The sequence below is a fragment of the Oncorhynchus keta genome, chromosome 10 (genome assembly GCF_023373465.1).
Source record: "Oncorhynchus keta strain PuntledgeMale-10-30-2019 chromosome 10, Oket_V2, whole genome shotgun sequence".
In the NCBI taxonomy this organism is placed as follows: Eukaryota; Metazoa; Chordata; class Actinopteri; order Salmoniformes; family Salmonidae; genus Oncorhynchus; species Oncorhynchus keta.
In genome coordinates this window covers 18818172-18845615 of record NC_068430.1, presented here as the reverse complement: position 1 = coordinate 18845615, position 27444 = coordinate 18818172, and the positions used below count along the sequence as shown (strand labels likewise).

The 27444-nt window shown below is 42.8% G+C and overlaps 1 protein-coding gene across 1 annotated transcript in view; it reads left to right on the top strand.

The window, feature by feature from the left end:
• LOC118373925 (contactin-4-like) overlaps positions 1–26998 on the top strand; it is a 116767-nt gene extending 89769 nt beyond the window's left edge. Inside the window, exons 12-23 of the mRNA XM_052526623.1 lie at positions 7316–7443; positions 8021–8193; positions 11307–11424; positions 11812–11970; positions 12309–12458; positions 13340–13410; positions 14226–14460; positions 14576–14691; positions 21766–21946; positions 22456–22568; positions 25341–25509; positions 26067–26998. Of these exons, the coding sequence (XP_052382583.1) occupies positions 7316–7443; positions 8021–8193; positions 11307–11424; positions 11812–11970; positions 12309–12458; positions 13340–13410; positions 14226–14460; positions 14576–14691; positions 21766–21946; positions 22456–22568; positions 25341–25509; positions 26067–26152 (1699 nt within the window). The 3' untranslated portion in view covers positions 26153–26998. The remainder of the gene's footprint in view (positions 1–7315; positions 7444–8020; positions 8194–11306; positions 11425–11811; positions 11971–12308; positions 12459–13339; positions 13411–14225; positions 14461–14575; positions 14692–21765; positions 21947–22455; positions 22569–25340; positions 25510–26066) is intronic.
• The last annotated feature ends 446 nt before the right edge of the window (positions 26999–27444 follow it).

Sequence of the window (27444 nt, the reverse complement as noted above, 5' to 3'; positions counted from 1 at the left end):
GTGCACTAATATTGAATTTTAAAAGCCTGTTATGTTAACTGAATCTCCCTTCAGTACAGACGACATGGAGAAATGAATACATCTAAATGTTAATATGAATTAAGGCTTTCTAAAGCTCTGTCAACCGTGTCACTTCTAGGAAGACTTCATTCCAGAATGTATCCAAGGTTCACCATCACTGTAAAGCACTAGCTAAAAAGTCATTTCTGAAGATGAATCACATGAAAGAAATAGTGATTTGTTTAGGTCTGTCCCTCATTTTAAGGTCAACCCTGTTACGTGAACTGAACTCTCGTTTTAATATGTTTAAAATATTCCTTTTTTAATTTAAAATTGGTTGGTTTTAGAAACATTGTACAATCATTGAGTAAATGCAGGTGAGCTGGTTCTACAATTTTTTTTGCCATTTTCTGGTGTTTTGTGGTGGAAAACTGAGCGTGTCGAGCATAACACAACATCAACCCTGTTACCCATAGATAGACAGCTAGAAATGTTTTACAATTGCATTTTTGGTGAAGCTTGCATTCAATTGCATCTCCCTGTTGCACACAACAAGCTTCCATTCCCCCTGTCACAGGGGAATTTATGGCTGATTTTGGATGAAATCGTCAACCCTGTTACTTTATTTGGCACTTAATAGGCACTAACTATAGTATTTTTGTCAAAAGGCACCGAATTGGTGGAATGACCCAATAACAGTACCAATCGCTGCTCATGCCACTGATGGCTCGTGTATAAGGGCCATTCTCCTGGGAACTTGCTAGTCTCTCGGGCTCAACGCTGTTTGTGCCTCTAATCAAGGGGACGGTGACGTGGTGTGGGTGCTTTTTGCTAACATTCTCTCTTTTGCCTGTAGTTCAATAGAGATGTCCAGAACCTTGCTAGAAGCCTGTATATCTCTGTATTCAGGGATGTTCTATACAACACCTTCACAGTTATGGTAGGGACTTTCATGTTCATTATGATGACCTTGGTCTTTCAAGCTTGTATTCAGCCATTGTTATAAATGATACCTTGTAACCTCTCATGCAAGCCTCATAGCCTCACAGCCTCACAGCTTCACAGCTGACAAGTTCACTTGAGGTACTAGTCTTAGCACAGAAGGTCTGTGGGGACAGTGGAACTGCTGCATAACCCTGCTGCAGCTACACTAAACTATAGTAAATTACTGTACTGCAGTCCTCTGAGAGAAAGACTCTGCCAAAAGCAGGCTGTGGACCAAGAGCTGGAGAATAACATATCCAGGATACCACCGCCCACCCTCTCCCTCTCTGTGTGTGTGTGTGTGTGTGTGTGTGTGTGTGTGTGTGTGTGTGTGTGTGTGTGTGTGTGTGTGTGTGTGTGTGTGTGTGTGTGTGTGTGTGTGTGTGTGTGTGTGTGTGTGTGTGTGTGTGTGTGTGTGTGTGTGTGTGTGTGAGAGAGTGAGAGAGAGAGAGAGAGAGAGAGAGAGTGCAAGAACAAACTATGTGAACTCTTTGGAATTACCTGGATTTCTGCATTAATTGGTCATCAAATTTTATCTGATCTTCATCTAAGTCACAACAATAGACAAACATAGTGTGCTTAAAACTAATAACACACAAAGTATAGTATTTTATCTTGTCTATATTGAATACATCATTTAAACATTCACAGTGTGAAAGTATGTGAACCCATAGGCTAATGACTTCTCCAAAAGCTAATTGGAGTCAGGAGTCAGCTAACCTGGAGTCCAATTAATGAAACGAGATTGGAGATGTCGGTTAGCGCTACCTTGCCCTATAAAAACACTCACAAAATTTGAGTTTGCTATTCACAAGAAGCATTTCCTGTTGTGAACCATGCCTCGAACAAAAGACATCTCAGAAGACCTAAGATTAACAATTGTTGACTTGCATTAAGCTGGAAATGGTTATAAAAGTTTCTCTAAAAGCCTTGATGTTCATCAGTCCACGATAAGACAAATTGTCTTTAAATGGAGGAAGTTCAGCACTGTTGCTACTGCAGTCCCCCAAAAACGTTGCTACACGTCTAAAGTTTGAAACAGTACACCTGGATGTTCCACAGCACTACTGGCAAAATATTCTGTGGACAGATGAAACTACAGTATAGTTGTTTGGAAGGAACATACAACACTATGTGTGGAGAAAAGGCACATCACACCAACATCAAAACCTCATCCCACCTGTAAAGTATGGTGGAGGGAGCATCATGGTTTGGGGCTGCTTTGCTGCCTCGGGGCCTGGACCGCTTGCTATCATCGACGGAAAAATGAATTCCCAAGTGTATCAAGCCATTTTTGCAGGAGAATGTTAGGTTATCTGTCTGCCAATTGAAGCTCAACAGAAGTTGGGTGATGCAACAGGACAATGACCCAAAACACAGAAGTAAATCAACAACAGAATGGCTTCAATAGAAGAAAATATGCCTTCGGGAGTGGCCCAGTCAGAGTCCAGACCTCGACCCAATTGAGATGCTGTGGCATGACGTCAAGAGAACAGTTCACACCAGACATCCCAAGAATATTGCCGAACTGAAACAGTTTTGTAAAGAGGAATGGTCCAAAATTCCTCCTGGCCGTTGTGCAGGTCTGATTTTCAATTACAGAAAACGTTTGGTTGAGGTTATTAAATCCAAGGTTTCACATACTTTTTCCACCCTGCACTGTGAATGTTTACATGGTGTGTTCAATAAAGACATGAAAACGTAAAATGTGTGTGTTACTAGTTTAAGCAGACTTTGTTTGTCTATTGTTGTGACCTAAATAAAGATCAGATCAAATTTCATGACCAAATTATGTAGAAATCAAGGTATTTCCAAAGGGTTCACATACTTTTTCTTGCCACTTTACATTACTCAGCCTAAACATCAGCGCCACAGGTAACTTCCACAAAGCTGTGAACGATGAGAGAAACCAGGCAAGAAAGGCCTTCTATGCCATCAAAAGGAACATAAAATTCGATATACCAATTAGGATCTGGCTAAAAATACTTGAATCAGTTATAGAATTCATTGCCCTTTATGGTTGGGAGGTCTGGATTCTGCTCACCAACCAAGGTGGCAAACACAAAATGGGACAAACACCAAATTGAGACTCTGCATGCAGAAAATATCCTCTGTGTACAACGTAAAACACCAAATAATGCATGCAGAGCAGAATTAGGCCGATACCCGTTAATTATCAAAATCCAGAAAAGAGCCGTTAAATTTTACAACTACCAAAAAATAATTTATTCTCAAATCTTCCATAACAAAGCCATCACCTACATTGAAATGAACCTGGAGAAGAGCCCCCTAAGCAAGCTGGTCCTGGGGCTCTGTTCACAAACACAAACAGACCACACAGAGCCCCAGGACAGCAACACAATTAGACCCAACCAAATCATGAGAAAACAAAAAAATAATTACTTGACACATTGGAAAGAATTTACAAAAAGAACAGAGCAAACTAGAATGCTATTTAGCCCTAAACAGTGGGTACACAGTGGCAGAATACCTGACCACCATGACTGATCCAAAATTAAGAAAGTGTTTGACTATGTACAGATTCAGTGAGCAGCATAGTCTCGCTATTGAGAAAGGCAGACCTGGCTCTCAATAGAAGAGGCTATGTGCACACTGCCCACAAAATTAGGTGGAAACTGAGCTGCACTTCCTAAACTCCTCCCAAATGTGTGACCATATTAGAGACCCACATTTCCCTCAGATTACACAGAACCACAAAGAATTTGAAAACAAATCCAATTTTGATAAACTCACATATCTATTGGGGAATTTTTTTGCAATCACAGCATAAATATTTGTGACCTGTTGCCACAAGAAAAGGGCAACCCTTGAAGAATAAACACCATAAATATAACCCTTGGGGGCGGCAGCGTAGCCTAGTGGTTGGACTAGTAACCGGAAGGTTGTGAGTTCAAACCCCCGAGCTGACAAGGTACAAATCTGTTGTTCTGCCCCTGAACAGGCAGTTAACCCACTGTTCCCAGGCCGTCATTGAAAATAAGAATGTGTTCTTAACTGACTTGCCTGGTTAAATAAAGGTAAAAATAAAAATAAAAAAATATTTATGTTCCATTTTGTACTTGAACTATTTGCACATCATTACAACATTTGAAATGTCTTTTCTTTTGGAACTTTTGTGTAATGTTTACTGTTAATATTGTATTGTTTATTTCACTTTTGTTCATTATCTATTTCACTTGCTTTGGTAATGGAAACGTATGTTTCGTATGCCAATGAAGCCCCTTAAATTAGAGAGAGGGAGCTCATCAGCAGCACAGTGTACTCCTCCCACACTCCATCTAATTCTGCATCTTTAATTGGGGTAGTGTGGTTGAGTCAGATGGAGGGTGAACAGGAGCCTTGGAGGTACTGCTGCTTTTAGGCTGTGGCCTGAATCGATATGTGCTGCCACATTTCCATAGTCTTTTCGTAACTCAGTGGACGTGCCTCAACATGTGATATTTTTGTCAATAAATCTGCCCAAAGCACCCTATGTCAGGCATGGTCTCAGCTCAGCCTGAGTGAATTCATATTTTTAAGAGCTGCAGTGAAATTGTTTGATTTCTGAGCTTGCAGTTCACAGCTTTTGTTTTTGATTTGCTGGAACAGAGTGTCACGATAGCTAGGAGTTCGTAGCATTGTTTATGCATGTTTACATTTGTTACATTTTGTTATATTTTTAAATAAAGTACAAGCATTAAAAACCCAATGTTTGTGGAATTTGGCAAACAATGAATGAAAACAACTTCATTGTTAGGAGGTTACTTTTGTTACGTTGTATAAAGTAAACCACTTTGTAATCTAGATTGTGATGTGGAAGTTATACAAACAATGGGGAAAATGTTGCAAATAAACAATTGAAGTGTGAAGTTTACATACACTTAGGCTGGACTCATTAGAACTTGTTTTTCAACCACTCCACAAATTTCTTGTTAACAAACTATAGTTTTGGCAAGTCGGTTAGGACATATCATTTGTGCATGACACAAGTCGTTTTTCCAACAATTGTTTACAGACAGATTATTTATGAACTGTATCACAATTCCAGTGGGTCAGAAGTTTACATACACTAAGTTAACTGTGCCTTTAAACAGCTTGGAAAATTCCAGAAAATGATGTTGTGGCTTTAGAAGCTTCTGATAGGCTAATTTACATAATTTGAGTCAATTGGAGGTGTACCTGTGGATGAAATTTCAAGGCTTTACTTCAAACTCAGTGCCTCTTTGCTTGACATCATGGGAAAATCAAAAGAAATCAGCCCTCCACAAGTCTGGTTCATGCCTGAAGGTAGCACGTTCATCTGTACAAACAATAGTACGCAAGTATAAACACCATGGGACCACGCAGCCGTCATACTGCTCAGGAAGGAAGAGATGAGATGAACATACTTTGGTGCGAAAAGTGCAAATCAATTGCAGAACAACAGCAAAGGACCTTGTGAAGATGCTGGAGGAAACAGGTACAAAAGTATCTATATCCACAGTAAAACGAGTCCTGTATCGACATAACCTGAAAGGTCGCTCAGCAAGGAAGAAGCCACTGCTCCAAAACCACCATAAAAAGCCATTCTAAGAATTGCAACTGCAAAATAGAACTGTTTGGCCATAATGACCACCGTTATGTTTGGAGGAAAAAGGGGAAGGCTTGCAAGCCGAAGAACACCATCCCAACCGTGAAGCACGGGGGTGGCAGCATCATGTTGTGGAGGTGCTTTTCTGCAGGAGGGACTAGTGCACTTCATATAAAAAATGGCATCATGAGGGAGGAAAATGATGTGGATATATTGAAGCAACATCTGAAGATATCAGTCAGGAAGTTAAAACTTGGTTGCAAATGGGTCTTCCAAATGGACAATGACCCCAAGCATACTTCCAAAGTTGTGGCAAAATGGCTTAAGGACGACAACAGTCAAGGTATTGGAGTGGCCATCACAAAGCCCTGACCTCAATCCTGTAGAAAATGTGTGGGCAGAACTGAAAAAGCATTTGCGAGCAAGGAGGCGTACAAACCTGACTCAGTTACACCAGCTCTGTCAGGAGGAATGGCCCAACTTATTGTGGGAAGCTTGTGGAAGGCTACCTGAAACGTTTGACCCAAGTTAAACAATTTAAAGGCAATGCTACCAAATACTAATTGAGTGTATGTATGCTTCTGGCCCACTGGGAATGTGATGAAAGAAATAAAAGCTGAAATAAATAATTCTCTCTATTGTTATTCTGACATTTCATGTTCTTAAAATAAAATGACCTAAGACATGGAATTTTTACTAGGATTAAATGTCAGGGATTGAGAAAACTGAGTTTAAATGTATTTGGCTAAGGTGTATGTAAACTTCAACTGTACCTTTGACTGTTGCTTTGCACCTCAGAACTGTACCGTATTTTACAAGTCTGGATGAGTATACAGTATACTTTATGAGTATACTTTCCGACTTCAACTGTATGTAGTCTACAATCGTCCCTGATTAGTATTTCAGTAATGTGCCTTTTTCAACATTGTTGCTCGAGTTTCCTCAGTATCTCACTGTGTCCAGACAGCCAGCTACAAGTGAGATGGCTCTTTAGTCATATCTGCTTTCATTACCTTTTGGAAATGGCTTTTAGTGTGTCGATAGGATCTCACACATGTTGTATAATTACAAGGCCGCAGGTAAAGATTCCAATTCGGAGTGAATCATCTCTCACTGTTGTTCTGCTCTCTTCTCCTTCCCCTATCCTCATTGGCCTTAGTGTCCCACTGTGTATTCTATTAAAATGCACATTTAATCTTTTGTGCTTTCAATAGCATGTCGACCCAACAGCAAATCTGTTCTGCTTCAACTAAGATAATTGCTCTGTTCTGAAATGTGCAAATGTCCTTGTAGAGAATTCAGTCTTCTAGACAATTCAGTTTTAAATTCATGAAATACTTGTCATTCAAACTACAACATGGATGTAGGCTATTTAAGCAATAAGGCCCGAGGGGATGTGGTATATGGCCAATATAACACGGCTAATGACTGTTCATAGGCACGACGCACTGCTTGTATATTGGCCATATATCACAAACCCCTGGGTTGCCTTATTGCTATTATAAACTAGTTACCAATGTAATTAGAGCAGTAAAAATAAATGTTTTGTCATAACCATGGTATAGGGTCTGATATACCACAGCTTTCAGCCAATCAGCATTCAGGGTCTCGTACCACCCAGTTTATAATCGAGATGAAGCCACAAGTGTTGATGTATTTGAATGCTTATCATCCTTTAGAATCCCTATATAACCCAGTCAGTGCTATCAAATCATTACTGATCCTGATAACAACAGTTGTCTGTTCCTTAATTTTTGTCAGACGGACTATTATGGAGGATGGAACTCTCCGTATCACCAACATCAGCAAATCAGACGGAGGGAGGTACACCTGTGTGGCCAGGAACCCCTTTGGGACATCAAGCAGTACTGGTACTCTGGTGGTGAAAGGTACTTTTCCGGACACGGATTTCACTACCTTTTAAGCAGATGGTTTAAACCTGTGTTTAGAGGGGGAAATACTAAGCCAAGCATGAAATTGATAATGAAATATATAGTTGTTTTATGTTCCTGCTGGTTTGACAGAAACATAACTCATCATCCTTGGTTTTGTCAGCCGTGAGTTATTGGTCACACAGCAGAGGGGAGAAAATCCCTGGCATCTAGAGTAGTGAGGAGAGAGATGTTATGTTCCACCCAAGTCAGATATTTCATGTTGATTTAAAAATAAGAGCTGTTGTTTAAATGTGTTGATTTGGCTGTTTTAATAACTGATGGTTGTACATGGAGTATTAATTTGACACCATCATTGCATTATGATGAATTATTCTGCCTCAAGGCTATATCAATACAACAACAAAAAACATCTCCAAACATGTTAATTGGATTGAAAGGAATAAGCATTTAATTTAAAACATCTTGTCAACATGATCAGGTCATTTTTCCAGCAGCAGGCCTATATTCAAATATTGTAGCACGGTTCCAGTAACACATGATCCTGTGTTTGTTTTTCTGTGTTGTCAAACAGAGCCAACCAAGATAACGGTTCCACCACTGAGTGTGGATGCCACTGTGGGACAGAGCATCGTGTTGCCATGTGAAGTGTCCCGAGACTCCTCCCTGGATCCCACCTTTAAGTGGTTCTTCAACGGCAAACTCATTGATTTTAACAAACAGGACCACTTTGAGATGATAGGAGGGGTATGTACCTACACTGCCTTCAGAAAGTATTCAGACTCCTTGAATTGTTCCACATTTTGACACGTTACAGCCGTAATTCAAAAAATGATTAAAATATTTTTTTCCCCCCATATCAATCTACACACAATAATGACAAAGCAAAAATTTACAAATTTGTAATTTTTTTGCTTATAGGAATATTACAGCCCGGACTTGAACCCAATCTAACATCTCTGGAGAGACCTGAAAATAGCTGTGCAGCAACGCTCCCCATCCAACCTGACAGTTACCTAAGTATTCAGTCTCTTTACTAAGTTCTTTGTTGAAGCACCTTTGGCAGCGATTACAGCCTCAAGTCTTCTTGGGTATGACGCTACAAGCTTGGCACACCTCTGTTTGGGGAGTTTCTCCCATTCTTCTCTGCGGATTCTCTTAAGCTCTTTCGGGTTGGATAGGGATTGTTGCTGCACGGCTATTATCAAGTCTCTCCAGAGATGTTCGATTGGGTTCAAGTCCGGGCTTTGGCTCAAGGACATTCAGTCAAGGACATTCAGAGACTTGTCCCGAAGCCACTCCTGTGTTATCTTGGCTGTGTGCTTAGGGTCGTTGTCCTGTTAGAAGGTGAACCTTCACCCCAGTCTGAGGTACTGAGCACTCTGGAGCAGGTTTTCATCAAGGATCTCTCTGTACATTGCTCCGTTCATCTTTGCCTCGATCCTGACTAGTTTTCCCTGCCGCTGAAAAACATCCCCACAGCATGCTTCACCATAGGGATGGTGCCAGATTTCCTCCAGATGTGACGCTTGACATTCAGGCCACAGAGATCAATCATCAGACCAGAGAATCTTGTTTTTCATGGTCTGATAGTCTTTAGGCGCTTTTGGCAAACTTCAAGTGAGCTGTCATTCGCCTTTTACTGAGGAGTTGCTTCCGTCTGTCTACTCTACTATAAAGGCCTGATTGGTGGAGTGCGGCAGAGATGGTTGTTCATCTGGAAGGTTCTCCCATCTCCACAGAGGAACTCTAGAGCTTTGTCAGAGTGACCATTTGGTTCTTGGTCACTTCCCTGACAAAGGCCCTTTTCACCCGATTGCTCAGTTTGGCCAGGCGGACAGTTCTAGGAAGAGTCTTGCTGGTTCCAAACTTCTTCCATTTAAGATTTATTGAGGCCACTGTGTTCTTGGGGACCTTCAATGCTGCAGAAATGTTTTGGTACCCTTCCCCAGATCTGTGCCTCGACACAATCCTATCTCTGAGCTCTACGGACAATTCCTTCAACCTCATTGCTTGGTTTTTGCTCTGACAAGCACTGTCAACTGTGGGACCTTATATAGACAGGTGTGTGCCTTTCCAAATCATGTCCAATCAATTGAATTTACCACAGGTGGACTCCAATCGTTGTAGAAACAGGATGATCAATGGAAACAGGATGCACCTGAGCTAATTTTTGAGGGTCTAAATACTTATGTGAATAAGGTATTACTGTTTTTTTTGTTTTGAATACATTTGCAACAAATTCTGAACCTGTTTTCGCTTCATCATTATGGGGTATTGTGTGTAGATTGACGAGGAAATTGTTTTATTTAATACATTTTAGAATGAGGCTGTAGCGTAACAAAGTGTGAAAAAAGTCAAGGGGTATGAATACTTTCCGAAGGCACTGTATATCAATGTTTCCCGACCCTGATCCTCCAGTACCCCCAACAATACACCGACCCTGGTCCTCTAGTACCCCCAACAATACACCGACCCTGGTCCTCCAGTACCCCCAACAATACACCGACCCTGGTCCTCCAGTACCCCCAACAATACACTGACCCTGGTCCTCCAGTACCCCCAACAATACACCAACCCTGGTCCTCCAGTACCCCCAACAGTACACCAACCCTGGTCCTCCAGTAGCCCCAACAATACACCAACCCTGGTCCTCCAGTACCCCCGAAAATACACCAACCCTGGTCCTCCAGTACCCCCAACAATACACCAACCCTGGTCCTCCAGTACCCCCAACAGTACACCAACCCTGGTCCTCCAGTACCCCCAAAAATACACCAACCCTGGTCCTCCAGTACCCCCAACAATACACCAACCCTGGTCCTCCAGTACCCCCAACAATTAACGTTGTTGTAGCCCTGGACAAACACCTCATTCAGCTCATTGAGGGCTTGATGATTACAAGTTGAATCAGGTGTGCTTGTCCAGGGTTACAATAAAAATTTGTACTGTTGGGGGTACTGGAAGACCAGGGTCGGGAAACTCTGACCTGTACTGTACAGGAGACAGACTATACACAGGCAACTCTGCTCACGTCTGTGTACTGTAACAGTACACCTACAAGTCAAACAAGACTAGGACATTTAACATGGAGGCCTGGCCAGGTAAAACTTGTAGCGAGAGATGAAAACTCCCAGCCTGTAGCTGATCTTAGGAGTAGACCACATGGTACTCGGTAGGTGGACTAGTAGTTAGAGTGTTGGACTACTAACCGGAAGGTTGCAAGATCAAGTCCCCGAGCGGACAAGGTAAACATCTGTCATTCTGCCCCTGAACAAGGCAGTTAACCCACTGTTCCTAGGCTGTCATTGAAATTAAGAATCTGTTCTTAACTGACTTGCCTAGTTAAATAAATACAAAATAAGAAAATACTCCTGTGAGCAAGGAATTGAACACGGAAAGGGGGATACATAGTCAGTTGTACAGCTGAATGCATTCAACTGAAAATGTTCTTCCACATTTAACCCAACCCCTCTGAATCAGAGCACATATCTATCTGATTACAGGATGTATCCTCGGGTCTGCTGAGCACACAAAGACCCTGTGCTAAAATGGCCTGTATAACACTGACATTTTTACTGTCAGCATCATTTAGCAGAGCTCTTAAAGTTCAGGAAGTCGTTTGTTTAACACAAGATCTGTTAGAACCAGTGTCACTCCAGTGTTCCTACCTGCTCTTTTCTCTCTCTAAAGACCTAGCCTGGCCTAGTTCTTCCTGCTACTGCCATAGCGTACAGAGAGATGAAACGTTAGCAGAATGATTATTGGTACACAACATGAACAATTGTTATTGAATGACTGCATTTGGAATTACTAGTATTGTTGTGAAATTACACTTTGTCCTGTTCTATTGTCATCAGGAATCAGCTGGTGATCTGATGGTCAGGAATATTCAGCTAAAGCATTCTGGGAAGTATGTGTGCATGGTTCACACCGTGGTGGACAGTGTCTCAGCAGCAGCCGACCTCATTGTCAGAGGTACGCACGCACTTCCTCACTGTGATGCTACTTTGTATTTCTGACACGCTGTCGCAATCATCTAAAGAGGAATTAGAAAACCTCAGACATTATCACACTCTATTCATTCTCTTTACTTCAGCCAACTATTCTCAGTGACATTCATTCAGTGTTAAATAATGACTACAGGATCATCTCTAAATCAATACATTAATTTTCCACTTCTCCTTCCCTTTTGAATCATTTTGTATCTCCCCTCATCAATTGAAGGATCTTTTGCTCCACTGGGTGAAATATTAAAAGTCTTTTTCTTTTGACTGCCTTGCATGAAACTGGTTTAATCCTGCCATCCTTTTTTGGCTGACACAATAGAGCTCTTTGACAGTGGTTGTTTCCCTGTTCTGTCAGGACCACCCGGTGCCCCAGAGGGCCTCATGGTGGGGGAGATCACTGACTCCAGTGCCCAGCTCTCCTGGGGGTCTGGGCCAGACAACCACAGCCCTGTCACCACATACAGCATCCAGGCCAGGACCCCCTTCTCCATCGGCTGGCAGGCTGTCAGTACAGGTAGCTACAACACCAGCCCATCCATTTGCTTAGACACTACAGCGTTTATGGAAGTGTTCTCTACAGGACATTATATTCAGAGAATGTTTCTGTCATAGAGATATATCATTTGGTGGTTTCTGTACTATGATAATATTGTGAGAAGAGTCCGCTTCAGGGATGATGTGAACAGGAGTATTGCTTTCTTTTTACTCAATTGTTATCTAAGGGACCTTCTGGGATAAGTTATATTGATTGAATTGTATCACAGTCTTTGATAACATGGATGCTTTCTGAAATGTGATTTGTTGATGGATGAGAATCAATATGTATTTAAATTCTAAATTCTTTAATCCTAGTTCCTGATTCTGTGCCTGGACAGATGTTTCATGCAACGGTGATAGATTTAAACCCCTGGGTGGATTATGAATTCAGGGTGGTGGCTATCAACAATGTGGGTGTTGGAGAGCCCAGCATGCAATCCAAGCAGATTCGAACGAAAGCAGCAGGTACTTTTTAATTCCTTTCTGTCCTCTCGTGGTGAATCTAACTGTCTGATTGGTGTAACTTGTATTGAGTGTTCTGTTCTTCCCCTGATAGATTTCACCATGTAGATCCCACAGTCACTTTTATCGTGCCTTTCTCATCGCTAATTATGTGTAATGAAGACAGAATCAGCTTAGTTCCAATCGACAGACACCGAGACAGGTGTTAATGATTTACCTAATAGGCAAAGAAAGTGAGAATTTGTTAATGTGTTTAGATGACACGGCTGACACAGCCATGTGGATATTGACACTTTTGATACTTTTGCTCATTAGATTAGAACCAACCGAGCAGGATGCATCATACCTTTTAAGCATTTAGATGCTGTGAAATACCCACGCATGCCATCAGGCAATGACTTAAAAGTGTCTATTTTGAGCTGGTGAGCAGAGTGCGTCCGACTGGCTCACTGAACCACAAGAGAGGAGAACACATGGATGTGACACACTGTATTAACAACAGCTGTGTGTGTGTGTGTGTGTGTGTGTGTGTGTGTGTGTGTGTGTGTGTGTGTGTGTGTGTGTGTGTGTGTGTGTGTGTGTGTGTGTGTGTGTGTGTGTGTGTGTGTGTGTGTGTGTGTGTGTGTGTGTGTGTGTGTGTAACCTTTATAGGCAAGTATGCACAGGCGCTTGTGTCAGTATCAACCTAAATGTAATGGGATTTTTTTTAAACAAGCCTTTGCTTTGTGAATTTAGGAAACCGTATTGTGATTAGGGGCACTATGATAGTGATATCAAGGCTTCTGTATGGTTTTGGAGTAGTAAGGATTCAAATATGCCTTTACTCCCCCCTCTGAAGGAATACACACCCTTATATTAGACACTTGTTGTTTCTGTCCATCCAGTTCCTGAAGTAGCACCGGGTAATGTGAGTGGAGGAGGAGGTAGCCGAGGAGAACTGGTTATCCAATGGGAGGTAAGCTTGCTGATCAGATTTATTAGAATATGTCTTCATTCTGACGGCTGTTTTCAAGTCACTCTTCTGACATGAATGGGGTTTGACAGAATTCTCTACGGCAATGTGACTTCAATTAAATGGGTTTTAATTAAAACAAGAGCTGTCTTGCCTAGATATTTGCCTCCTCCAAACGGCTCCCCTGGTGTGTAAATCAAAATGCAAGATGCAGCGATGGTGGAAATTGTATGTGCATAAATCTAGGATGATGTCTCAGAATGGGTGTTTCTGTGGATAACTGAAAGTGATTTGGCTTATCATGCAGAATGGTTTAGGAAGTGTGTATAGCTTTGGATATAAAGGTAACTGCCAAGGAAAGGAAGCACCTTTGCATTAACTCTACAAGTGTCTGGTATATATTGGAGGGATGCGACACCATTCTTACACGAGAAATTGCATCATTTGATGTTTTGTTGATGGCGGTGGGAAAGAGATGGTGACTGAGACACACACACACACTCTTCACTGAGATCTCTTCTTCTAGCCATGGTAGCCAAAATAAAGGGCAACTGGGCATGACACTAAGCATGATGGGATGTTTTAATTGCTTAATTAACTCAGGGGCCACACCTGTGTGGAAGCACCTTTCAATATACTTTGTGTGCCTCATTAACTCAGGTGTTTCCTTTATTTTGCATGTATTAACTTGTTGATGTTATGGAATTTGATTATTCAGAATTTGACTTTTCCCGTTCATATAGTCATTTGATATTCAGTTCACAACCAATGGGGAAAAAATCTACAATTTATGCTGTCAAAATGTCTTTGTCTCATAGCCGATACCAGAGGAACTACAGAATGGAGAGGAATTTGGATATATTGTGGCTTTTCGTTCTCTTGGTACAACCACGTGGAAACAGACTGTGCTGCCTTCACCTGATGCATCAATATACACCTTCAGGAACGACAGCATCCCTCCCCTCTCCCAATTTGAGGTGAAAGTTGGAGTCTACAACAACGAAGGAGAAGGCCCATCTAGCCATGTGGTTATAGTGTATTCTGCAGAGGAAGGTTAGTTCCTTTGACTATTGGTCAAGTTCTTGATGAAACGGAAAGTTTGGGTTAGTTTGACTTGAATGTTTACCATTTTTTGATAATATTCTTGGTGTCATCTTTTCATGTTTAGAGCCCTCTATAGCTCCGTCCAGAGTGTTGGCCCGGACGCTATCAGCCTCTGAAATCGAGGTGTACTGGGAACCCATTCCCCAGACAGCCAGCAGTGGGAAGATCATTGGATATGAGGTATGAAAAATATCCCAACATTCATGATGCTGGTAGAGAGCAGAAAACAACATGATATATATTATCCTCAGTATGATTGGCTCTGCAATGGGTCGGCATGCATTTAAATAGAACTGCCAGTGGCAAAAACTTGACATCTCCCCTACTCTGTAAAAATGCTTGGGATACAGGTAGATTTCTCACCACCTAATCTGGAGAATGAAAAGGTCTGTCCAAAGCTGTTCTGGTCTCCCAAGGACCCTTATACCCTGGCTGCTACCCTGCCTGAGTAGTGTTCTATAAATCACCACTCACAAGTGTGAACATCATATGTCAATTTCCTCCACAACAAGCATTGTCCCTCATGATGGAACACCCTGAGGATCTTACCCGTTCTTCCTTAGTATAGCCCAGGACTGGCTGCCTGTAGAGAAGGCCCAGGCAGGGGGGCAGTATTGAGTAGCTTGGATGAATAAATCAAATCAAATCTAATCAAATTGTATTTATATAGCCCTTCGTACATCAGCTGACATCTCAAAGTGCTGTACAGAAACCCAGCCTAAAACCCCAAATAGCAAGCAATGCAGGTGTAGAAGCACGGTGGCTAGGAAAAACTCCCTAGAAAGGCCAAAACCTAGGAAGAAACCTAGAGAGGAACCAGGCTATGTGGGGTGGCCAGTCCTCTTCTGGCTGTGCCGGGTGGAGATTATAACAGAACATGGCCAAGATGTTCAAATGTTCATAAATGACCAGCATGGTCGAATAATAACAAGGCAGAACATTTGAAACTGGAGCAGCAGCACAGTCAGGTGGACTGGGGACAGCAAGGAGTCATCATGTCAGGTCGTCCTGGGGCACGGTCCTTGGGCTCAGGTCCTCCGAGAGAGAGAAAGAAAGAGAGAATTAGAGAGAGCATATGTGGGGTGGCCAGTCCTCTTCTGGCTGTGCCGGGTGGAGATTATAACAGAACATGGCCAAGATGTTCAAATGTTCATAAATGACCAGCATGGTCGAATAATAGTAAGGCAGAACAGTTGAAACTGGAGCAGCAGCATGGCCAGGTGGACTGGGGACAGCAAGGAGTCATCATGTCAGGTAGTCCTGGGCATGGTCCTAGGGCTCAGGTCCTCCGAGAGAGAAAGAAAGAAGGAGAGAATTAGAGAACGCACACTTAGATTCACACAGGACACCGATTAGGACAGGAGAAGTACTCCAGATATAACAAACTGACCCTAGCCCCCCGACACAAACTACTGCAGCATAAATACTGGAGGATGAGACAGGAGGGGTCAGGAGACACTGTGGCCCCATCCGAGGACACCCCCGGACAGGGCCAAACAGGAAGGATATAACCCCACCCACTTTGCCAAAGCACAGCCCCCACACCACTAGAAGGATATCTTCAACCACCGACTTACCATCCTGAGACAAGGCTGAGTATAGCCCACAAAGATCTCCGCCACGGCACAACCCAAGGGGGGGCAACCCAGACAGGATGACCACAACAGTGAATCAACCCACTCAGGTGATGCACCCCCTGCAGGGACGGCATGAGAGAGCCCCAGTAAGCCAGTGACTCAGCCACTGTAATAGGGTTAGAGGCAGAGAATCCCAGCGGAAAGAGGGGAACTGGCCAGGCAGAGACAGCAAGGGCGGTTCGTTGCTCCAGAACCTTTCCGTTCACCTTCCCACTCCTGGGCCAGACTACACTCAATCATATGACCCACTGAAGAGATGAGTCTTCAGTAAAGACTTAAAGGTTGAGACCGAGTTTGCGTCTCTGACATGGGTAGGCAGACCGTTCCATAAAAATGGAGCTCTATAGGAGAAAGCCCTGCCTTCAGCTGAGAAATTCTAGGGACAATTAGGAGGCCTGCGTCTTGTGACCGTAGCGTACGTGTAGGTATGTACGGCAGGACCAAATCAGAGAGATAGGTAGGAGCAAGCCCATGTAATGCTTTGTAGGTTAGCAGTAAAACCTTGAAATCAGCCCTTGCTTTGACAGGAAGCCAATGTAGAGAGGCTAGCACTGGAGTAATATGATCAAATTTTTTGGTTCTAGTCAGGATTCTAGCAGCTGTATTTAGCACTAACTGAAGTTTATTTAGTGCTTTATCCGGGTAGCCGGAAAGTAGAGCATTGCAGTAGTCTAACCTAGAAGTGACAAAAGCATGGATTAATTTTTCTGCATCATTTTTGGACAGAAAGTTTCTGATTTTTTGCAATATTACGTAGATGGAAAAAAGCTGTCCTCGAAATGGTCTTGTTATGTTCTTCAAAAGAGAGTTCAGGGTCCAGAGTAACGCCGAGGTCCTTCACAGTTTTATTTGAGACGACTGTACAACCATTAAGATTAATTGTCAGATTCAACAGAAGATCTCTTTGTTTCTTGGGACCTGGAACAAGCATCTCTGTTTTGTCCGAGTTTAATAGTAGAAAGTTGGCAGCCATCCACTTCCTTATGTCTGAAACACATGCTTCTAGCGAGGGCAATTTTGGGGCTTCACCATGTTTCATTGAAATGTACAGCTGTGTTTCATCCGCATAGCAGTGAAAGTTAACATTATGTTTTCGAATAACATCCCCAAGAGGTAAAATGTATAGTGAAAACAATAGTGGTCCTAAAACTGAACCTTGAGGAACACCGACATTTACAGTTGATTTGTCAGAGGACAAACCATTCACAGAGACAAACTGATATCTTTCCGACAGATAAGATCTAAACCAGGCCAGAACATGTCCGTGTAGACCAATTTGGGTTTCCAATCTCTCCAAAAGAATGTGGTGATTGATGGTATCAAAAGCAGCACTAAGGTCTAGGAGCACGAGGACAGATGCAGAGCCTCGGTCCGATGCCATTAAAATGTAATTTACCACCTTCACAAGTGCCGTCTCAGTACTATGATGGGGTCTAAAACCAGACTGAAGCATTTCGTATACATTGTTTGTCTTCAGGAAGGCAGTGAGTTGCTGCGCAACAGCCTTTTCTAAAATTTTTGAGAGGAATGGAAGATTCGATATAGGCCGATAGTTTTTTATATTTTCTGGGTCAAGGTTTGGCTTTTTCAAGAGAGGCTTTATTACTGCCACTTTTAGTGAGTTTGGTGCACATCCAGTGGATAGAGAGCCGTTTATTATGTTCAACATAGGAGGGCCAAGCACAGGAAGCAGCTCTTTCAGTAGTTTAGTTGGAATAGGGTCCAGTATGCAGCTTGAAGGTTTAGAGGCCATGATTATTTTCATCATTGTGTCAAGAGATATAGTACTAAAACACTTGAGCGTCTCTCTTGATCCTAGGTCCTGGCAGAGTTGTGGAGACTCTGGACAACTGAGATTTGGAGGAATACGCAGGTTTAAAGAGGAGTCTGTAATTTGCTTTCTAATAATCATAATCTTTTCCTCAAAGTTCATGAATTTATCACTGCTAAAGTGAAAGTCATCCTCTCTTGGGGAATGCTGCTTTTTAGTTAGCTTTGCGACAGTATCAAAAAAGGAATTTCGGATTGTTCTTATTTTCCTCAATTAAGTTAGAAAAATAGGATGATCGAGCAGCAGTAAGGGCTCTTCGGTACTGCACGGTACCGTCTTTCCAAGCTAGTCGGAAGACTTCCAGTTTGGTGTGGCGCCATTTCCGTTCCAATTTTCTGGAAGCTTGCTTCAGAGCTCGGGTATTTTCTGTGTACCAGGGAGCTAGATTCTTATGAGAAATGTTTTTAGTTTTTAGGGGTGCAACTGCATCTAGGGTATTGCACAAGGTTCAATCGAGATCCTCAGTTAGGTGGTTAACTGATTTTTGTCCTCTGGTGTCCTTGGGTAGGCAGAGGGAGTCTGGAAGGGCATCAAGGAATCTTTGTGTTGTCTGTGAATTTATAGCACGACTTTTGATGGTCCTTGGTTGGGGTCTGAGCAGATTATTTGTTGCAATTGGAAACGTAATAAAATGGTGGTCCGATAGTCCAGGATTATGAGGAAAAACATTAAGATCCATAACATTTATTCCATGGGACAAAACTAGGTCCAGCGTATGACAGTGACAGTGAGTGGGTCCAGAGACATGTTGGACAAAACCCACTGAGTCGATGATGGCTCCGAAAGCCTTTTGGAGTGGGTCTGTGGACTTTTCCATGTGAATATTAAAGTCACCAAAGATTAGAATATTATCTGCTATGACTACAAGGTCCGATAGGAATTCAGGGAACTCAGTGAGAAACGCTGTATATGGCCCAGGAGGCCTGTAAACAGTAGCTATAAAAAGTGATTGAGTCGGCTGCATAGATTTCATGACTAGAAGCTCAAAAGACGAAAACGTCTTTTTTTTTTCTAAAATGAAATTTGCTATTGTAAATGTTAGCAACACCTCCGCCTTTGCGGGATGCACAGGGGATATGGTCACTAGTGTAGCCAGGAGGTGAGGCCTCATTTAAAACAGTAAATTCATCAGGCTTAAGCCATGTTTCAGTCAGGCCAATCACATCAAGATTATGATCAGTGATTAGTTCATTGACTATAATTGCCTTTGAAGTAAGGGATCTAACATTAAGTAGCCCTATTTTGAGATGTGAGGTATCATGATCTCTTTCAGTAATGACAGGAATGGAGGTGGTCTTTATCCTAGTGAGATTGCTAAGGCGAACACCGCCATGTTTAGTTTTGCCCAACCTAGGTCGAGGCACAGTCACGGTCTCAATGGTGATAGCTGAGCTGACTACACTGACTGTGCTAGTGGCAGACTCCACTATGCTGGCAGGCTGGCTAACAGCCTGCTGCCTGGCCTGCACCCTATTTCATTGTGGAGCTAGAGGAGTTAGAGCCCTGTCTATGTTGGTAGATAAGATGAGAGCACCCCTCCAGCTAGGATGGAGTCCGTCACTCCTCAGCAGGTCAGGCTTGGTCCTGTTTGTGGGCGAGTCCCAGAAAGAGGGCCAGTTATCTACAAATTCTATCTTTTGGGAGGGGCAGAAAACAGTTTTCAACCAGCGATTGAGTTGTGAGACTCTGCTGTAGAGCTCATCACTCCCCTAACTGGGAGGGGCCAGAGACAATTACTCGATGCCGACACATCTTTCTAGCTGATATGCACGCAGAAGATATGTTGTGCTTGGTGATCTCTGACTGTTTCATCCTAACATCGTTGGTGCCGACGTGGATAACAATATCTCTATACTCTCTACACTCGCCATTTTTAGCTTTAGCCAGCACCATCTTCAGATTAGCCTTAACGTCGGTAGCCCTGCCCCCTGGTAAACAGTGTATGATCGCTGGATGATTCGTTTTAAGTCTAATACTGCGGGTAATGGGGTCGCCAATGACTAGAGTTTTCAATTTGTCAGAGCTAATGGTGGGAAGCTTCGGCGTCTCAGACCCCGTAACGGGAGGAGTAGAGACCAGAGAAGACTCGGCCTCTGACTCCGACCCGCTGCTTAATGGGGAAAACCGGTTGAAAGTTTATGTCGGCTGAATGAGCGACACCGGTTGAGCTTTCCTATAGCATTTCCTTCCAGGAACCGTGAGAAAGTTGTCCGGCTGCGGGGACTGTGCCAGGGGATTTATACTACTATCTGTACTTACTGGTGGCACAGACACTGTTTCATCCTTTCCTACACTGAAATTACCTAACGATTGCGTCTGAAGCTGGGCTTGTAGCACAGCTATCCTCGCCGTAAGGTGAGTACAGCGACTACAATTAGAAGGCATCATGTTAATGTTACTACTTAGCTTCGGCTCTTGGAGGTCCTGACGAATCGTGTCCAGATAAAGCGTCCGGAGTGAAAAAGTTGAGGAAAAAATAAATAAATATATGAACGGTAATTAAAAAGTGAAAAACCGTAAAGTTGTCAGGTAGCAAAATAGGTTGGCAACAAAACGCACAGCAACTCGAAAACAAGCCTGCAAGTTGTGACCGGAAATGACGTCGTTTTCTGGCTCAGAATGCAGAGTAAAGGTGCCCAGAGTAAACTGCCTGCTACTCTGTCCCAGATGCTAATATATGCATATCATTAGTAGTATTTAATAGAAAACACTCTGAAGTTTCTAAAACTGTTTGAATGATGTCTGTGAGAATAACAGAACTCATATGGCAGGCAAAAACCTGAGACAAATCCAACCAGGAATTTGGAAATTTGGTTTGTAATGGTTTGTAGTTTAATTTAAGTGATTGCCTATTGGACATAAATATGGATGTAATCGAACAAAACAAACATTTCTTGTGGAAGTGGGAGTCCTGGGAGTGCATTCCGACGAAGATCAGCAAAGGTAAGTGAAGATTTATAATGCTATTTATGACTTTTGTTGACTCCACAATTTGGTGGGTAACTGTATGGCTTCCATTTGTGGTTGAACGCTGTTCTCAGATTATTGAATATTGTGCTTTTGCCGTAAAGCTTTTTTGAAATCTGACTCAGTGGTTGCATTAAGAACAAGTTTATCTTTAATTCTATGTAAAACATGTATCTTTCATCAAAGTTTATGATGAGGATTTTTGTTATTTGATGTGGCTCTCTGCAATTTCTCTGGATGTTTTGGAGGCATTTCTGAACATGGCGCCAATGTAAACTGAGGTTTTTGGATATAAATATGAACTTGATCGAACAAAATATACATGTATTGTGTAACATTGAGTCCTGGGAGTGTCATCTGATGAAGATCGTCAAAGGTTAGTGATTAATTTGATCTATATTTCTGCTTTTTGTGACACCTCTCTTTGGTTGGAAAGTGGCTGAATGCTTTCTGTGACGAGTTGCTGACCTAACATAATGATATGTTCTGATTTTGCCGAAAAGCCTTTTTGAAATCGGACACTGTGGTTGGATTAACGAGAAGTGTATCTTTAAAATGGTGTAAAATACTTGTATGGTTGAGGAATTTTAATTATGAGATTTCTGTTGTTTTGAATTTGTCGCCCTGCACTTTCACTGGCTGTTGGCAAGGTGGGACGTTAGCATCCCAAACGATCCCAGAGAGATTTTAACTTGACCTTCATTGTTCACTCACAGCCACTGTTCATCAGATCCAGAATGAAATCAGCAAACAACAGCGCTGGAAGTGTTTCTAATGCTGCCAGGAGGTCTGGGATAACCTTCATGTCTTTGATTCCAGGTGCTTTGTTGGGAGGAGGGGGTACAGGAGAGTGATGCTGAGATGGTGAAGGTCACGGATACTGTGGCCCTTCTCTCTGGACTCATGGGAAGTACGTTGTATCTGATCTCAGTCAGGGCACAGAACAGTGCTGGAGCAGGGCCTTCTAGCCCTGCAGTCAATGTCACCACCAAGAAACCACGTGAGTCTTTTTCTGAGATGGGACAGCTGTCACATGCAATTTGAGCATTTCTCTCTTTACAAATCCGCTTTCACGTTCATGAAGCCTGCATATCCCGCAGAGGTTTACATTAATGGAATTGTGGTAATTTGCAGCAGAATATAATACGACTTCAATGACTTTAGAGCCTCTGTGAATCCTCTACATCAACAGCACTGCTGAGACGAAACACAGTCATCTGTGTATGGTCTTGACTGTGTGTTGACTGCAGACTAACGGATGGAATTTGATTATCTTATACCTACAATATGAATTAGCAGGGACCTCTTTTCGAAAATGACAAAAATCTGTAACAAGAGTTAGAGGCAATCATTCAGCCACTAACCTTGTACCCTTCTAGTTGAGATTTCCTTCATACAGCAGCGATAAGGGGATGGATAAAAGTGAGAAAGTAATTTAGGAGTTATTTCAGCTATTGATGGAATGTTACGTGACTAACTCGAGTTGCTATATGATTGCATATCTTTCAGCACCAAGTCAACCTCCAGGGAATATTGAGTGGAACTTGACCAACTCCAAGATCTTCTTAAAGTGGGAGCATGTCAAGGCAATGGGAAATGAGTCTGAGGTGACAGGATACAAGGTGAGTGTTGTCAGTGAAATAGCAGAATCTTTGAAAACTAGGAAACAAATGCAGTTTCTTGGCTAACCTCAGCAGCTATGTTCTCTAAAAATTGCTCCCTGGTCGCAGTGGAAATATAAACCTCAGCACTTTCAGTATCACATATGGATTGTCCCTGTCTGGCCGTACAAAATTAAAAAGTCTGTTCCCAGTGACATGACGCAAAACAAACCTGTTTCTCTGTTTCTCCGTGATACATTCAGTGAATCAAATCAAATCAAATCAAATGTATTTATATAGCCCTTCGTACATCAGCTGATATCTCAAAGTGCTGTACAGAAACCCAGCCTAAAACCCCAAACAGCAAGCAATGCAGGTGTAGAAGCACGGTGGCTAGGAAAAACTCCCTAGAAAGCCCAAAACCTAGGAAGAAACCTAGAGAGGAACCAGGCTATGTGGGGTGGCCAGTCCTCTTCTGGCTGTGCCGGGTGGAGATTATAACACAACATGGCCAAGATGTTCAAATGTTCATAAATGACCAGCATGTTCGAATAATAATAAGGCAGAACAGTTGAAACTGGAGCAGCAGCACAGTCAGGTGGACTGGGGACAGCAAGGAGTCATCATGTCAGGTAGTCCTGGGGCACGGTCCTAGGGCTCAGGTCCTCCGAGAGAGAGAAAGAAAGAGAGAATTAGAGAGAGCATATGTGGGGTGGCCAGTCCTCTTCTGGCTGTGCCGGGTGGAGATTATAACAGAACATGGCCAAGATGTTCAAATGTTCATAAATGACCAGCATGGTCGTTAAGACAGAACAGTTGAAACTGAGCCAGCATGGCCAGGTGGACTCAAGGAGTCATCATGTCAGGTAGTACTGGGGCATGGTCCTAGGGCTCAGGTCAGTTGAAAATGGAGCAGCAGCATGGCCAGGTGGACTGGGGACAGCAAGGAGTCATCATGTCAGGTAGACCTGGGGCATGGTCCTAGGGCTCAGGTCCTCCGAGAGAGAGAAAGAAAGAAGGAGAGAATTAGAGAACGCACACTTAGATTCACACAGGACACCGAATAGGACAGGAGAAGTACTCCAGATATAACAAACTGACTCTAGCCCCCCGACACAAACTACTACAGCATAAATACTGGAGGCTGAGACAGGAGGGGTCAGGAGACACTGTGAAGATTCCTGCCTCTCGATCTCCCTCAATTCCGCAGTAGTGAAAAGACCTGATGTGTTTGAACCTGTGTAACAGGAAGCGTTTCATGTCATCCTGGGTATCTGAACTCTTGGAGCATTCAGCAGAGGATTATGACTCAGAAAACGTTCTGCTTTCTTTTAATGTATACATTTTCTTATTGACTGATCGGATGTCGCTCAGAGATTTGAGAGAGCAGGTGAGGAAGCTGCTTGGAGCCTGTGAAGCTCCACATTCAGACATCAGCCTTCGCTGAGCGCCATATGGGGGTCATACCAGCCTCCACGGAGCGCCACAGTGAGACACCAGCCTCCACGGAGCACCACAGTGAGACACCAGCCTCCATGGAGCGCCACTGGGCGAAGCCAGCCTCCACGGAGCACCACAGTGAGACACCAGCCTCCACGGAGCACCACAGGGGGACACCAGCCTCCACGGAGCACCACAGTGAGACACCAGCCTCCACGGAGCGCCACTGGGCGACGCCAGCCTCCACGGAGCACCACAGTGAGACACCAGCCTCCACGGAGCACCACAGGGGGACATCAGCCTCCACGGAGCACCACAGTGAGACACCAGCCTCCACGGAGCACCACAGGGGGACACCAGCCTCCACGGAGCACCACAGGGGGACACCAGCCTCCACGGAGCACCACAGGGGAACACCAGCCTCCACGGAGCGCCACAGTGAGACACCAGCCTCCACGGAGCACCACAGGGGGACACCAGCCTCCACGGAGCACCACAGGGAGACACTAGCCTCCACGGAGCGCCACATGGGGGCGACACCAGCCTCCACGGAGCGCCACAGGGGTCCACCCCTTCCACTGAGCACCACAGGGGGCCACACTATAACACCTCACACTATACAGTAATTTGCAATTCATGGCATCCTCTGGAAAGAGCTTGCATTAAAAATACAATACATTTCTTAAAACTATTTGACTGAGAGTTTGGCTTTCTCTGAGAAGCACTTTTTCTTTCTTCAAAGAAACAGTACAGAGGCATTATCCATAAATCAGTAATTTCTCTTTAAGGTCAAATGACTTGTGTCGCTTAAATCAGTATTAATCAGATACTCGCCATGATATTCCCTCACCCGTCTCAAGGTTTTTGAATTTATTATGGATCCCCATTAGTTCCTGGCAAGGCAGCAGCTATTCTTCCTGGGGTTTATTATGGATCCCCATTAGTTCCTGCCAAGGCAGCAGCAACTCTTCCTGGGGTCCTGCAAAATAAGGCAGTTTATACATGTTTTTTAAACATTACAATACATTCACAGATTTCACAACACACTGTCTGCCCTCAGGCCACTACTCCACCACTACTACATATCTACAGTACTAAATCCATGTGTATGTGTGTGTATAGTGCGTATGTTATCGTGTGTGTGTGTGTATGCATGTGTCTGTGCCTATGTTTGTTTTGCTTCACAGTCCCCGCTGTTTCATAAGGTGTTTTTTTCTGTTTTTTAAATAGAATTTTACTGCTTGCATCAGTTACATGATGTGGAGTTCTATGCAGTCATGGCTCTATGTAATAGTTTGTTCTGGACTTGGACTGTGAAGCGACCTCTTGTGGCATGTCTTGTGGGGTGTGCAGGTGGTGTACCGTCAGAACTGGCTTGGAAAGAGCAGCGTGGTGGAGACCAACAGGACCAGCGTGGAGCTGCAAGTCCCCTCTGGCGAGGACTACCTCATTGAGATCAAAGTCTTGAGTGGTGGAGGTGATGGCAACACCAGTGGCCCCATCAGGATACCAAAGATGTCCAGTAAGATATGTTTTTGTCTTTCACCATTCACAGGATGAACTTTTGGGTTTCCAAAGTGCCTTAAACAAATGTCTGTCTCATAAGTATGAGTCACCCAGTGTAACGACGTTCGTCTGTTGTAAGAAGAGAGTCAGACCGAAATGCAGCGTGTAGGTTACTCATGACTTTAATGAAAGAACGCGGTACATGAAATAACTGAAATAAGAAAACAACAAACGAATCGTGAAACTAATTACAGCCTATCTGGTGAATACAACACAGAGACAGGAACAAACACCCACAAAATACAAAGCGCACTCAGGCTACCTAAATACGGTTCCCAATCCGAGACAACAAGAATCACCTGACTCCAATTGAGAATCGCTTCAGGCAGCCAAGCCTAACTAGACACACCCCTAATCATACACAATCCCAATTAATACAAACCCCAATACGAAACCCAACATATAAACCCATGTCACACCCTGGCCTACCCAAACATATACCAAAAACACAAAATACAATGACCAAGGCGTGACACCCAGGTATGCTTGTTAATGTGTCTTTGTCTTTTTCAGGTCTTAACTCAAAGGGCCATTTCAGCTCAGCTCCAATGAACATTTGTGTAGTTATGTTTTTTATACTTTCAAGATTAACTTTGTAACTTAAGATGCCTTTTATGAACTCTAACTTTGAGAATCATCTACTCAGCAAAGTATGTGGCAGATTATAACAAACTGTTATTTTATGTGTAGCATTCACTTCTCAAGAATGTGAAATCAACAGCTTACTATTTAAGAGTATTCAATGCAGCTGCATTGCCTTATATTTGTATGCAGTTTTGTATTAATTTGTCAACCAAGCTTTTGAGTGTTTTATTTCACTATATATTATGCAGAAAGGTCAGGCTTTACATATGAGAAGATTGTTCTAATGTTTGACAATCTACATGAGCCTTGCCTATTTGTGTCTCATCCCTGTGTTCTATGTGCCCTGTTTATTTGTTATTGTACAGTAAACATTCTGTTAGGATGACTCAGCTGTTGAAATAACCATGGTTCATTCAGAGGTTGTCCTTTCATTTCTTCATGAAGCACAGTTACTGTATATGGTTTGTCTGGCTGCTGTCAATATTCAGCAAATTCGGTGAAAAAAAAATCAAAGTTCTGTGGTATTTGGACATTCCTGAGGTTTTACATATTCTATCATCAACATTTAAAAGCATCATCATGGTCAATATGACCATCACAGACATATTGGATCAATATACAGAACTTGTTCATAGCTGGGGAAGATTGTATAACATGTTCCATTCATTTAACTCGTTCTCCATTTTCAATTGTTTGGTAATCAAGATACTTCAAGTTGTGTGCTTGATAGCTTATTTTTTGTTTATTTACCATAAATGTGATATAGATGTTGCATAAGCCTTTTAATACTATTGTATTAACAAACTAAATGTATCTCTGTGAGATGTTATTGAGACTGAATAAAATGTTTCACATTGAAATGTCTATTTTTAAATGTGTTTTCATTTTAGATGTCTGTACCATTTTGAAAGTGCCAGGGAGAATGACATCATTTACAGGAGTCAGTGAGACATCCCTCTGCATTGATGGTTACCACAACATTGATAGCATGGCTCCTGTGCTTCCCCTCACCCAGGTTTTTATTTTTGAACATGATCAACATCTAACTGAATACTTTGGTCCTTGGCTAGCATAAAATGAACAAATCCAACTCCTACAGTATAGTGTCAGTCCATGCATGCAATTTGGATTGTTTCAATCAGAATTGAATTACCTGAATTGGATTCGATGCCCTGCAACTGGCAGAGGACACTGACCCGACTAATGAAAATTGGCAGTTATACCCACAAACATCGTCCAGTGCTTTACAGAGTCTTAACAAGTCATGATTATATACATGTATAGTGTATTTTACGGTAAGGGTTAA